A 13,635-nucleotide genomic window follows, 5' to 3' on the forward strand; every position below is an offset into this window, starting at 1 on the left:
GGAAAAAGTGTTTATTATCATGACAAGACACGTTATCAGCCCCAAACTTTCAGGATCCGATGTGTTCGGTTTACTTTGGCATTCGCCTCGTGTGTTTTTAATTGTATTTGACAGAGTGCAAGCAAACACTAATGGGATTATATATATGTGCTGAAACGCTTTGTGCAGCTGATGGAGTGACAGGTCTCCATATCTGGGGTTTCGCGGTTTGGAAAGAGAGCGTATACATTTTGAAGCACATCCATATGGAAGATATTGACATCTGGCACAAAAATTTGCCATCGCTGTTAAACACGGGGTGAAAGAAACAGCAGCCTCTGCACTAACATGGATGAGAGTCACCTACAGTATATACTCCCTTCCGCCACTCATCAATCAGCAGAGAGGTCAGCGGTGCTTCGACCTGCAGTCATGCGAAACCCAGCACAAAATAAGTTCCGACTCCTTCAGCAGATGCGAGATAGCCACTTAGGATGACGAGTGATACACAAGAAATCCAAATTATCGAGTTGGTGCACGTTATTTTCAGACTGCCGCTTCAGAGGTGCTGAGCTCAGCAAACATCGGCGTATATGACATTAATTCTGTCAGTTTGAATGATCTGTGATTTCTGGGAGCTTTTAGCTCAACTCCGTGTGGGTGTGATGCTGCTTTTCCCTTTCCTGTGACACACACACATCTACTGCACGCTGTAGCTTTTGTTTTTAAAAAAAATCCACAGCTGAGGTGTTCACGGTAATGGTAAATGTTTGTGTTGTAGCTTCCCCTCCTTCAACAACCTACACCTCCAACAGCTTGGCATTTTATCTCTCAGGCATGCCAGTCATTAATGACATTTCAAAAGTGATGTAAAATCTGCGTGTGGCTTGCCAGTGTGTGATCTCCCAACAGATTTTTCTCAGGGAAGCATCCATCACCGAGACTCATCTACAAAGGGGATTTAGGACCCAGTTCATCACTCAGTCTGCACGTCTAACAGCTGTCACCATATGTCAGCCTGCGTGCAGGATTCTTACATATTATATATTGTTTGTATGTCAACTGTATCTCTAGAGTCAGAGATCGATATCATTTTAGTCCAACACTATTGTACAGATTGCTGTAATGAAGGTGGTTCAATTTGTGGGGAATAATTAAAAAATGGCAGAAATGAATAAAGTCAGATGTGTGGGTGGCAGAGTGTGCGCTGTTCACTGCCACCTCTTTGATATTATTTCTGTGGCGGATCTGCTTAGTGAATTAATTTGTCATTTGTACTTTCTTTTATTGTTTTTGATGCAAAATCTCTTTAACAATAGCTCTTTAAAAAAGTTTATGCACCTAAGTGGTGCTTAAAGGGATGTAAACAGTAGACTTCATTGTCCAAGTGTGACATTTTGTGCACCCGGTCATCCATACTGACCTCCTTCTGGACATAACACCACCTCTACCTTTAATTTTTTTAGAACAGCTACTACTCACAGAGGCATGAGAGGCCATGTTCAGAAAAATGCACGTCTATAAAGCATTTTTTTCTAAGTGGTGGTAACAATTTTTGGTATCAGAAATTAGCATTTTTTTTTATGCCGCTCTGATTAGCACCAATTCACAACAACAGTCAGCTTAAGGTGGTTTATATTCTAAGGTAAAGACTGAACAATATTAGATAGAAACCCCAACAATCAGATGACCCCCTATGAGTAAGAACTTGGAGACAGTGGGAAGGAAAACCTCACTTTAAACAGGAAGAAACCTCCTGCAGAAACAGGCTAGTTTAGGGGTGGAGCTGGGAGTGAGGGGAAAGCTCTGCCTCCCATTCTACTTTTATAAACTCTAGGAACCACAAGTAAGCCTGACGTCTGAAAGAAAAGTGCTCTGTTAGGATAACAAGGTACCGTGAGGTCCTTATGAATACGATATGGCCCAATTCTTCAAAATTATGTATTTGAGGACAAAAGACAGTGAATGAAAGTTTGTGGCAGGAAAGATAACAAAGAGCTGACAAACATAAAAGTGATCCAAAGTGCTGAAAGGCACAGTTGGCAATTTTCGCAAATTCGTCACAATAAATGATTCATATCTTTGTGCACATTTTACTAGCACACATCATTTAATCTACTGTTGACATAAAATGCTGATGCGAACATTAAGGTGATCAATAAAGAAAATAAAGTTTATTTCTATTCTAAAGCTACCTCATTATTTTTTCAGTCATTTGAATGTAAAAATTCATGAACTTGATGAAATATTGTAGGTCTCCCATTACACTCTGCATCCAGGTCTGTGAATGGAAAGGTGTGGGTGGTCCAGAGCTTTGCTGGAGCTATCTGCCGTCCTTAAAAAATGAGCAAAGAATCTTCGAGATGATCTTTTTCTCCTGGTGCCTGTGGGAAGGAAATCCACGCATCTTAAAATAGAAATTTGGACTTGTCCTGACAGGAATTTCCTTTCTCACTTTCCCCTGGCCTCTGTGTGTGCAATTTTCACAGCCCGCTGTTTGGCTTTGCAGCATCTCAAACGGTGATGGGACTGAATCTGGTGGCAAGTTCACATGACAGCAGAGACAATACGTTGGGGGAGTCTCTGCTATTCCTCCGAGGCAAAGTAAAGATCTCGGAAAAAAGGAAGGAAGGAAGATCCTGCTGGGCACCAAACTGGGAATGATTTATGGACTGCCACCGACTCCCACTGCAGCCTTCAGCATGTTTGTTTTTGTTGAGAATGCCAATATTAGCTCTGAATAATTCACTAATGTCAGTTTTAACATCTGTGAGAAGATGTCGGTGACAGTTTTACTGTTAACAGTTATTATCTCCTGCAGCAATAAATCAGGATAAGTTAAAGGGGATTATTTTAGCTCTCTTTTTTTAGTGGAATAATAACATAATACAACTTTCAAATTTATAGGGGAGATGTTTCTTTGCTTTCTTGGCCAAACTACAGATAACTGCTGAGGCTGAGGTAGCCGTTTATCTAAAGTTAGCATAAAGACTGGAACCGGTGGGAAACAGCTAGCTTGGCTCTGAGTAATCTGCCACCTACATGTCAAAAGCAGCTCACTGCAAATATACAAAACATAACCAAAAATAGAAACACTGCAAATAAGACAGGCTATAATAAAAACCTGGACACATCTGGGGCATTGTTTTATTGTAATTTTTGCCTATTTTTACCGTGCTTTGCGACACAGGAAGTTACAGCATACTTCTGCCTGTTAGTCAAGCATCAGATGTTTCAGCTATTATTGCAGATTTCTTCCGTTAGTCCACTTTGTTTCTGAGCTTTATTGTATTTTGTGTATTTGCAGCTCGCTAGGCAGCCTCAGTTTTCGCCTTTGTGATAAGCTCAGTTAACCGCCTGTTGATTGCAGCTGCATGTAGATGTGAGACTGGCGTGGATTTTCTTATCTAAGTCACAGCAAGAAAGCAAATCAGCATATTTTTCGAAATCGCTTATGATTTCTTTAAGAAATTATCATTTGAAGTTTTTAAATCTTTGCAGTTTTGAAAGGAAGCTGGGCTTACATTGTAAAAATGAAAAATTTACATATGAATAAATTGGCTCTGTGATGCTCCCTGGGCGGCGGGACATGTAGGAGGAACGAGGCTGGTGTTTAAGATTCGCAGCTGTACAGATCTCTGACTTTTGATTGGCAGCAGGTCATGACTGGCTGCTGTGAAACCATTGCTGGGCACTTCAGCTGCTGTTGCCTAGACCTAGAAGATGTGTGAGTCAGTAATATAAAATGCGCATATGCAGCTCCATTGTACAAATGTTTTGACCCCAGATAGATTTGTGTGCTTATAAAAGAAAGTATACTGATCCAATATATGAAAGGTATTTGTATAGCCTTTCAGCTGCTTGCATAACTCTATTTGTGCATTTGTCCTGCTGAATTTGTAGCTTTGTTCACATCTAACAAAAAATGATCAGTCTCTAGTTTTTACGACTTTTTCATTTTAATGGAAAAAGGCACAATATCAACTAAAAAATTCAGAAAAAAAAACACATACCTGAAAATTGTAAATTGATTTGCTTATTATTGAGTGAAATAAGCATTTTACCCCCTACAACCCAGCCAAAACTCTGGCTCCCACAGATTGGTTGTGTGCCCATGTGACACGCAGATTAAAACCAGTCAATGAATCAATCAATTACAAATACTCCTGATCGCAACTCATCATGTGGACATGTGTGCTACATGTCCACAGAATCCATTTCTTCCATTCCAACCTCTCCACCACCAAGGGTGAGACCAAAGAACTGTCAAAAGACGTCAGGGACAATCTGTAGACCTGCACAAGGCTGGAATGGGCTACAAGACCATCAGCAGTAAGCTTGGTGAGAAGGTGACAGTGCCTCATGGCATTGAAGATGATCAGGAGAAAAGCTGTGGGTCAGTCCAAAACTATACGGGAGGAACTAGTTAATGATCTGAGGGCAGTTGGGACCACAGTGGCCAAGGACACTACTGGTAACATAATATGCCGTAATGGACTGAAATTTTGCAGGTCTCCCTACTCAAGTCTTGGGTGAGAGAAGCGGCCCAAAATCCCAACCACAAGAAGCATATTACCACTGTGGTTGCCAACAGAAGTTTCTTCACCAAGTACCACTTCATGTTTTGCTTAAAGATCAAATACCAATTTCACTCAATGCCTTGCAAATCACTTTCTAACTTTCAAGTAAGGTGTTTTTCTGGATTTTTAGATGATATTCTGTTTCTCTTCATTAAAATGAAACTACCATAAAAATTGGAGGTAGTTCATTTCTTTGGAAGTGAGGAAACTTACAAATCCAATAGGGGATAATATACGATTCTTGCTGTTCAACAGTCCTGGGTCTTCAGTGTTGTATCGTTTGTTTCATAATGGGACAAAATATTTTGAGATGGTGAAAGATCTGGCCTTCAGGCAGATCAGTTCAGAAACTGGACTCTTTTGCTATAAAGCCAAGTTGTTGTAATAGCTGCAATATGCAGTTAAGTATTGTTTCATGCAAGGCCTTTCTTAAAAAAGACACGATGGATGGGAGCACATGTTGCTCTGAAACTTGTATTACCTTTCAGAATTGATGGTCCCTTTCCAGATGTGTAAGATACATTGGCACTAATGCACCCTCATACCATCATAGATGCCATATCCATGTTTTCCAAAAAGAATTCCACATTTAAATTTTTCTGAACACAGATCAGTTTTCCACAAGCTAATTTCAAATGTCCTCAGTCCATTTTAAATGAGCTTAACCCCTTAGAAAGTGTTTCAGGATTGTGTTCGCATATAGCTTGTCTTTGGATGATGGAGCTTTTACCTGCTTTTATGGATGGCACGGTCAACAGTTTTCACAGATAGTGGTTTCTGGAAGTGTCCTTCAGCCTATGCAATGACTTCCACAACAGAGACATGTCTGTTTTCAAGGCAGTGGCACCTGAGGGTGTGAAGATCTTAGATTTCAATACTGATTTTCAGCCTCGTCTCTTGTGCAGAGGAAATTTTGAGAATAAAAATCATTGCTTTGTTTTTATTTACATTTTACATATGGAGTGCAGGGGTTTTTATATTGTAGTCTACTGTTTATTATGCTTATCCATGCATATTTTCTCAGTTTGTTTTGATGTTTGTGCATCGCTTTGTAACAAAGTGCCTTGAAGCACACTATGTATTTATTTATTCAGTCTGATGTGGGAAAATGGTCATGATTTGTTTTGTAAATGCTCAGAAAGCCTCTCCACTACCGCACAGCCACTCAGTCCCTGCAATAGCACAGTGTGTGTTTTCATCTCTAATGATATCCAGGTGGAGCATAAGTCATGGTGACACTTTTATATATGATCGACTGTAGGTGCAGAGTCTGACTAAGCGCTAATAGCACCCTGAGGGGACTCTACTATGGTAATGACATTCTAGGCCAGCTATATTAACCAAGCACCGATGAGTGAAGTGAATGCATTTGTAATAAATCAAGGGCAAATGGTTTGTGTGGCTGTTTCAGAGGCGGAGGTAAAGAGATCACACCAGCATTGCCTCACGAGCGAGCTGTAATTTCTCTATCTGGGTGTTTTTCAGCATCAGGGACCAGTTCCTTTAGCCGCAGATTGCCTTACAGCTTGTAAATGTAATAACCACTGTGTCAGATTTCAGATTCCCGATGTGTTTCAGAGATTTGACAGCTTACCAGCAGCTCTGTCAAAAACACTAGGTCTTGACTGACCTGTGTAACATGATTCTAATGCAGTTGGCTTGTTCATTCCCGCAGGTCTGGTGATAGGCTATTCTATGACTCCACCCGTCCTCGACAGCCCCAAAGACGAACTAGTGATTGCAGCCCACACAACACTCACTCTTACATGCAGGTATGTGTGTCTTCTCGTTTTGGACTGACTACATGCACTTGTGCATGACAAACTGTGTGTTTTTTCAGGAAATTACAAAAAATCATCATTGATAGATTAAAAAAAATGTGTTACTTGCAATCAACAAATGAGAAAAATACATTTCGACTCTGCTACAGTTCATTTTTCAGAAAAAGTTACCAGTTTTATTGCATCTTTCGTGAACAAAGGATCTGGACACTCATGCATTGCTAATAGTTTTCATAGCATTTTATACGTCTTACATTTGTGATGCAAACTGTCAGTTTAAATAAGAAAAGTCTGCACTTGTTTTACTCTGCTTTTTCTAAACCATATAAACAATGGGCCATGTCTTATAAGAAAGAGATTTTTTTTGTTCTAAAGCAAAGCCAGATCCGATTTAAACTGAGCCTCTGTCATATATGAATCAACTCATGATAATGATCCTATATCCCTATAAAATCTCAGCTGTGCTGTCTGCTGCCCCAAGCAGTCCCTCCTTTAACCATTTTGTTTTTGTGGTGAACAAAAAAAAAGAAGAAGAAGAAAAGCTGTCTTTGCTAAAGCTGATATTATTTTTGGTCTTTTCCAGATTATTTCTCAGATAAATGTTTTCATCTTTAAAAAAAATAAACCTCCCATAAGGGAAAATTATTCACTGAGGCTGTAAAATACTTAAATTATCATCTGTCATGTTTGTGTCATTTCCAGCCATCACATTTTGGCACCATGTGCACATTTCTGTCATTGCTGTTTAGTGGAGCAAGGTGATGAAAGCATAGCTATCGGTTTTCAGGCAGCAATTATGGTTGCAATCGTAATGCCTCTGGGTTAACATAACTGAATTTATGTGACAAAGCTCAAAGCAAACAAGGATGTACAGATGCTCTGGAAAATTTATAGCACTACAAGTGCAAAATGCACACTCACAGTCACACAAACACTGTCGTTTTTTTACTTAACATGTAACAAAAATGTAATAATAATGTCTTTATTTAGCACAGAGTATTTTGACTGATAAGCAGAAAGAAAGTTTTATGCAATCGAATAATTAACATCACTAATAAACAATCTAAGAACAGGTAGATGTCAGCTAATGCATATCTGCATATTGTCTGCTTGGAAATGAAGAGAGACTTTATGACATTGGATACTTTGGTAAAATGGAATCATGTAAAAAAAAGAAAAAACTAAAGGACCTAGGAGTGTACCTTGTGGTACACCACAAGTAATGTGACAATCTGAGTGTTAATTCCAATAATACAACTTTTCATTTTAAGTACTAAGATTAAATCTGTTCCGTGTCCTTTGACTTTTCACATCTCTTCAGGGGATCTAATACTCTGGCCTGGGCCTGGCCTGATCAGACTCTGGTTGGACGAGACCTAACCCAGCGTCACTCCCAGCTGGAGACCACCTCAGCCCCCGGGCAGAGGGTGGCCTTAGTCAGCGAGTGTCCGGGGAAGTTGGAATTGCCGTACTGCAAGAAGCTTGTCCTGAATGGGGCACAGGCCAAAGACACGGGGTACTACCGCTGCTCATATAAGGATGCCAAGGCCATCATTGAAGGCACCACTGCCACCAGCATTTATGTCTTTGTCATGGGTGAGTCACACAAGCCTGCAAATGTGCTAAAATTTCATCCCCTTGCTTGATCTGGTCCGCAGCTCTTTGGCTTGGCTATGTGGAACCTTTAGTCCTTATTTCTGTTTTCTTTGGTAGCCATCCTGTGGAAGCAGATCTCCTGTTTTGAATATTACTCTAATATCAAAGCAGACGCTCTGTTACTAGAAGTGGAAATTGTTGAGTTTGCCTCGGTCACACCCTGGAAGTTGGCAGGATTCAGATATTAGCCATGCAAAGCTTTTGATAAAGACAGGAATGGGAAGCTAATTAAAGCATTAATGCGCTATTTGTTTTTCGTAATATCGAAATGAATAACATATCAAAGAACACCAATGAAATGTGTTTCGCTATCAGTATTTTTTTGCCATATACAAGTTTCAGACTAGCTCATAGTTTGAACTTTAGAACTCAGGACTTGTCCCTAAGGGTTGTCTCTTTACTTTTCCTCGCTCCGTGTGCTGAGGGAGAGGAGGCACATGGAGAGACAGATGATTGTCATGGCGGGGAATCCTGCTGACCAGTCCACTCATGTGAAACGCCTGTTTATCCCCTCAGACAAGGTGCCAAAACAGTTTCCACAGATCTATCCGGGGGGCTGATCATAAGCAGATGGAATTGCAGCCATAAATTAGACCCAGTGTGTTGAAGGATAAAGGGGACACATGTGGATTCAATTAGACGGGCAGATGTCAGCCTTTTACTCCTTCAGGGCTCTAACGCTATGCTCTAAACGCGCATATGAGTGCAGACGTTGATCTGAATACATGAATATACTGTATTTTTACATGTGTAGAATAATGCAAAGCACACAAACACCTGCTCAGCCTGCTCTGCAACCTGTCCTCGCCTCAAGTAGCAGATCTCTTCCTGCAGTCTGATACCTACGGGTGATTTATTGAGAAGACGTTAAAGTGCGAAACGCTGTCTATTATTTCTGTTGCTTGTGTGTGTGTATTCAGTCCACTGCAGGGCAGAAATATAAGCCTCTTGATATGACTTTTTGTTTGGCCTTGCAGAAGCTTAAAGTGATAGGTTTGAGTTGTGCAGAAAAAACAAGAAGTATGGAAATAACTGAAGGCTTATCATGCAAAACAAGACGTAAGAAGAAAAGCTCGGATGTCATATAACATATTTGCTGCTGCTCAAACATCGCCGGTACTGACAGCAAAGCGGGAGAGATAAAGGTTTTTATAATAACATAATCTCTTGCTGAGGGAATATTAGCTTTTATGGTGATAAGAGCTGCAGTGTAAATTGCCAAAACAATTGCTGCGATGCCTCCCAAAGTCCTGAGCATCGGTAGCTGCAGCAACAAAAAAGGGAAGTATCAAGGTGTTAAGAATGAAACACAGTGGAGAGATATTTTCCATCACCAGAGAGCCTGAGGTGAAATTGTAACACTGTTTAGAGGATGATTAAACCTCTTGGCTGTCTGTCTCTCAGTTGATGTGTAATAGAGGTCCTTACCGCTATTTGCTAGGCGGGGACAGACTGAGCTGTTGGTAATCATGATAAACTACACATGAGGTGTGTCCTTGGGGGTCATTATCAGGATGGGGGAGATCTGGCTGGCCATACATGAAGTTAACTCAGTAATAGCTGCCATTACCCCAGCTGCTATCGGGGTTAACCTCCCTGCTCCCTGTCTCTCTCTGTCTGCATCCAGACCCAGAGCAGCCCTTCCTCAACAGCGGCAGCGTGCAGACCATTTTCATCAAGAGCCATTCCACGGATGTAATAGTGCCATGCCTGGTCACAGTGCCTGATCTGAATGTCACCCTGAAAACGGTTTGTGCCCAAAACATATTTCTCACACTCTGTTCCTCCAGTTAAAGTTTTCAGCTGGTGCTTAAATTGATGATTTTAACAGCAGCAATCATTTTTGTGCATTTAGATGTGGTACAATCCCTGGCCACTGGAGAAGGAGAGGCTGAGATGGGACAACAAGCGGGGCTGGTCCATTCCCAAAAACATCATAGACAAGGAACCTCTCCTGATGCTTTTTTGTGCTGCTATGCTGGGAGGCAATTGGTACAGTTCGGACAACTACGTGTTCCACACTACAGGTAAAACAGTATGTTTCCTCCAAAGGTTTCAAAAGTATCCTTAGGTATTTATCACAAAGTCCTACCAAAAGGCAACAGCTGAACTCTTAGCTGAACTTTTAACTTCAAGCATTAAATGACACACCACAGAGCTTTGGGACACAGAGAAGACTGGGTCATTACTGTAACTGAGAACATTAAGCTAGTTAAAAATCTTGGGCAGATCCCTTGAGGTGGATGAGATCCGCTCTGAGTTTCTCATAGGTCTGGATTCGAGCCTGAATGATATAGGACTTCTAAGACTGACACTAATATTTGTTAACATAAAAATCTGATATATCAGCCAATATCTTTTTTTCTTTCAAGTACACGAAACAAGATAATGTGTCCCTGCTAAGATAATATAACAATGCAGGGTAAAAACAATCTTGTTTTTTTGTCACACGAAGTTGTGGATTACTTGTTTAGATCAATCGGTTGTGTTAATGGCACTCTAAACACCTGCATTGCCAACAGGGAAGTCGCAGAGTATGCTGTGGTGGACAGACTATGCAACACTTGTAACATAGCTCAGGGGTGTTTCTCCAGTGTTTTTTTTTTCCTGTTTTAATTCTCATTGTTGTAAAATAAATGTAAATTATTTGCTCATATAATGTATCTGCAAATAGCTAATATCGACTGATAATATTGGCTGGGCGGTATTGAGCAACTTTCCTGTATGACACAGTTCTGCAACACCAAGTGCAAGTTATTACCTTTGGATTTGCAAACTAGGGTGGTGGTCCAACTTCGGGAGGGATCACACTGCTTATCCTCGCTGGGAACGTTTATCCCAGGGGAGTGCTAGGATTTAGGAAAGATAACACAGTTTACTTCCTGGTTATGGAGCAATGGCCCAGCTCTTTTCTTGCTTTTCCAGTAGAAATATTTGGGAGTTTGCCCAACCAGTCAATTTTTATAGACTTGGAGAAAGCATTCAACCACATCCCTTGGGATGTTCTGTAGGGTGCTTCAAGAGCTTTTCAGTCCCTGTACAATTGACATGGTTGGTTCACATTGCTGGCAGGACATCAGACTTATTCCCGGTGGGTACTGGACTGTGGCAGTGCTGCCTTTGTTACCATATCTGTTTCTTGCTGAATTTCTAGGTGCAGCCAAGGGGCAAAAGGTTTCAGGTTCAGTGGTTTCAGGATCATGTCTGTGCTTTTTTGACTTCACTGAGGGATGATTGCAAACTTGCACTGGGGCAGTTTTTCAGCAGTAGGGATAACAATTAGCACCTCCAAGTCCAAGGCCACGGCTCTCAGCTGGAAAAGGGTGGATTGCACATTCTGTGCTGGGAATGATTTTCTGCCTCAGGAGAAGTGCTGTTATCTCATGGTCTTGTTTACAAGTAGGGAAGAGTGGAGCAGGAGACTGACGAAAAGATTGGAGAAGCGTCTGCACTGATGCTGATGGTGTATCAGTATGTTGGTATGCTAAATTAAGAATAAGATGCAAGGAGTAGAAATGAGGAGCTCACGCTATCTCTGCTGTGGCTCAAACTGAAAGATTATTTCTATGTGATCTTGGGAACACCTTGGCGTCCGCTCCCCCTCCCCAGAAGAGCTGGAAAAGGTGACTTGGGGCAAAGGAGGTCTGGGCATCTCTGATTAGACTGCTGCCCCTGCGACCCAAACCCGGATAAAGCAGCAGAAAATTGGATGGATGGGTGAACAGAGTTACAAAAACACTCCCGACCCAGGACAAATATTTGAATTAGATTTGACTCTCTGCTCTTGTTGAAAGAGAAATTAGCTAGAAAATCAAAGGTGGTGCTAGACTGACTGCCCTGTCCCCATAATTTTCCATGGCAGTCGACGAGCCAATTAAGCCTTAATGCTGACAATTTTGAGGCTTTTATTTAATTATGTAATTTCCTCTAAAACAACTCCATTTTTATGTAAGGATGGAGTCATTATGTCACAAGCACTAAAAGAAAAGAAGAAAAGAGAAGCAGATGGAAAAGGAAGGCATAATCACATTTTGAAAAACTAAGCTGAAAAGGCGAGAGACTTTATGTTGAGTTTCCCTCTCATAGCGCGTGAACTCAGGGTGATCCAGATGCTCTACGCTCTGTTGTATGAGCTCATTCACCTCTGTCTTCAGAGGGCAAATGGAAACTCATATTCACCGCTCCCAGCCAAATGTAATAGCCACATCAGTCAGAGGAGAAACTCGGAGAGGCTTCACTCTTCACACTAATGGACTGCATAAACAATCAGTAATCACAGTCTGCCTTTTTTCTTTTACGTGCAAAGTCATTTCCATGCAGAGAGAATGACCTAAACATCAGATACACTGTCCAGTGTGCAAAACGGGATTGATGCTTCACTTCAGTTTTATTCACATATATAAACAAACACACACACACATCTAGATATATATAAAATTGTGTGTGTGTGTGTATGTATATATAAAGTTTTAGAGTAGCCTGGGATGGCTTCTCAGGTCCAAAGGAAAGTCATTTCCTCAGGAAAAACTGCTGACAATGTCACTCTGACCTCTCTCACTGTCTCCCTACCTCTGTCTGGGTCTACCTCGCCCTTTTATTTTCACGGACAGGAAGTCAGGTTTACGATGTCAAGCTGTTTCCTGAGGAGCCAGTACAGCTGTTAGTGGGGGAGGCCCTCACCCTGAACTGCACAGCGATGGTGGAGTTCAACGCAGGGGTGGACATCCAGTGGTCTTACCCAAGCAAACAGGTACTAGCAGTGCATCGCACGTTGTGTTAGTAAGAAGCAAACCTGAATTTACAATCACAGTTTGTTTCTCCTCACCAGGCGAATGACTTGGTGCAAGTTACCACCCTCCGTGAATCTCTGTCTCAAGCCACAACGGCTTCTAGCGCCCTGACCATCCACAGTGTCAATGTCACAGACACCGGCCGATACACCTGCAATGTTACCAGCATGGACGGGACTTACACCCAACAAACTCAGGTCGTAGTTTATGGTAAGACTTTCTATTTTTTTGTCCATACATTAGTCTTCTTAAAGTTTGCATTAATCATCCAAATCTACAGTTATGCTGGCAAACATAGCAAATAATCCAGCTCTATGTGCAGTTATGGTCAGTCTCCACAATAATCCCTGTAATGAAAAACTTGACCAAACATCTGCCTCCATCTCACCCTGTCCTCAGCATCCTCCTCTGTCACACCAATCAGTTGCATTAGATTGTGTTTGATGCTACCTTCATGACAATTGTAGTTTATAGTTAAGTTATAGTTTTAAGTTATTAATGAAGTCACATATTTAATAGAGGTAAGAATCACCCCACGATATTATGTTGGGATTAAATAATTTGCAGTGCCTCAATAATGCTATGCTTTTTATTAATAAGTGTTATGTCTTCCATCGGATGCCTCTGTGGAATCAAAAGTGAAGTGTTGATATTTACAATTATCATAATACTTTACTCACACTATGATATTATTGTGATTTTTAACTTTTTGCAACATGCCGAGTATTCCAATAACATATATTGCTTTCTGTTATAATATCTGTTTTATCCAATAAGCTGAAGTTATCTCGTTTCATCTGTTATTTTTGCTGCAAATGAGATTGTATAACATGCCAACATCAGCACAAA

At 41.0% G+C, this 13,635-nt stretch overlaps 1 protein-coding gene across 2 annotated transcripts in view; it reads left to right on the forward strand.

The window, feature by feature from the left end:
• flt4 (fms related receptor tyrosine kinase 4) overlaps nucleotides 1–13,635 on the forward strand; it is a 52,815-nt gene that overhangs the window by 15,534 nt on the left and 23,646 nt on the right. For both annotated transcript variants that reach the window (XM_082508097.1, XM_082508098.1), the window contains exons 2-7: nucleotides 6,235–6,331; nucleotides 7,662–7,936; nucleotides 9,624–9,745; nucleotides 9,852–10,023; nucleotides 12,607–12,746; nucleotides 12,825–12,996. In XM_082508097.1, coding sequence (XP_082364223.1) covers nucleotides 6,235–6,331; nucleotides 7,662–7,936; nucleotides 9,624–9,745; nucleotides 9,852–10,023; nucleotides 12,607–12,746; nucleotides 12,825–12,996 — 978 coding nt within the window. The remainder of the gene's footprint in view (nucleotides 1–6,234; nucleotides 6,332–7,661; nucleotides 7,937–9,623; nucleotides 9,746–9,851; nucleotides 10,024–12,606; nucleotides 12,747–12,824; nucleotides 12,997–13,635) is intronic.

This window comes from Aulonocara stuartgranti (assembly GCF_965226115.1).
Source record: "Aulonocara stuartgranti genome assembly, chromosome: 2".
NCBI classification, from domain to species: Eukaryota; Metazoa; Chordata; class Actinopteri; order Cichliformes; family Cichlidae; genus Aulonocara; species Aulonocara stuartgranti.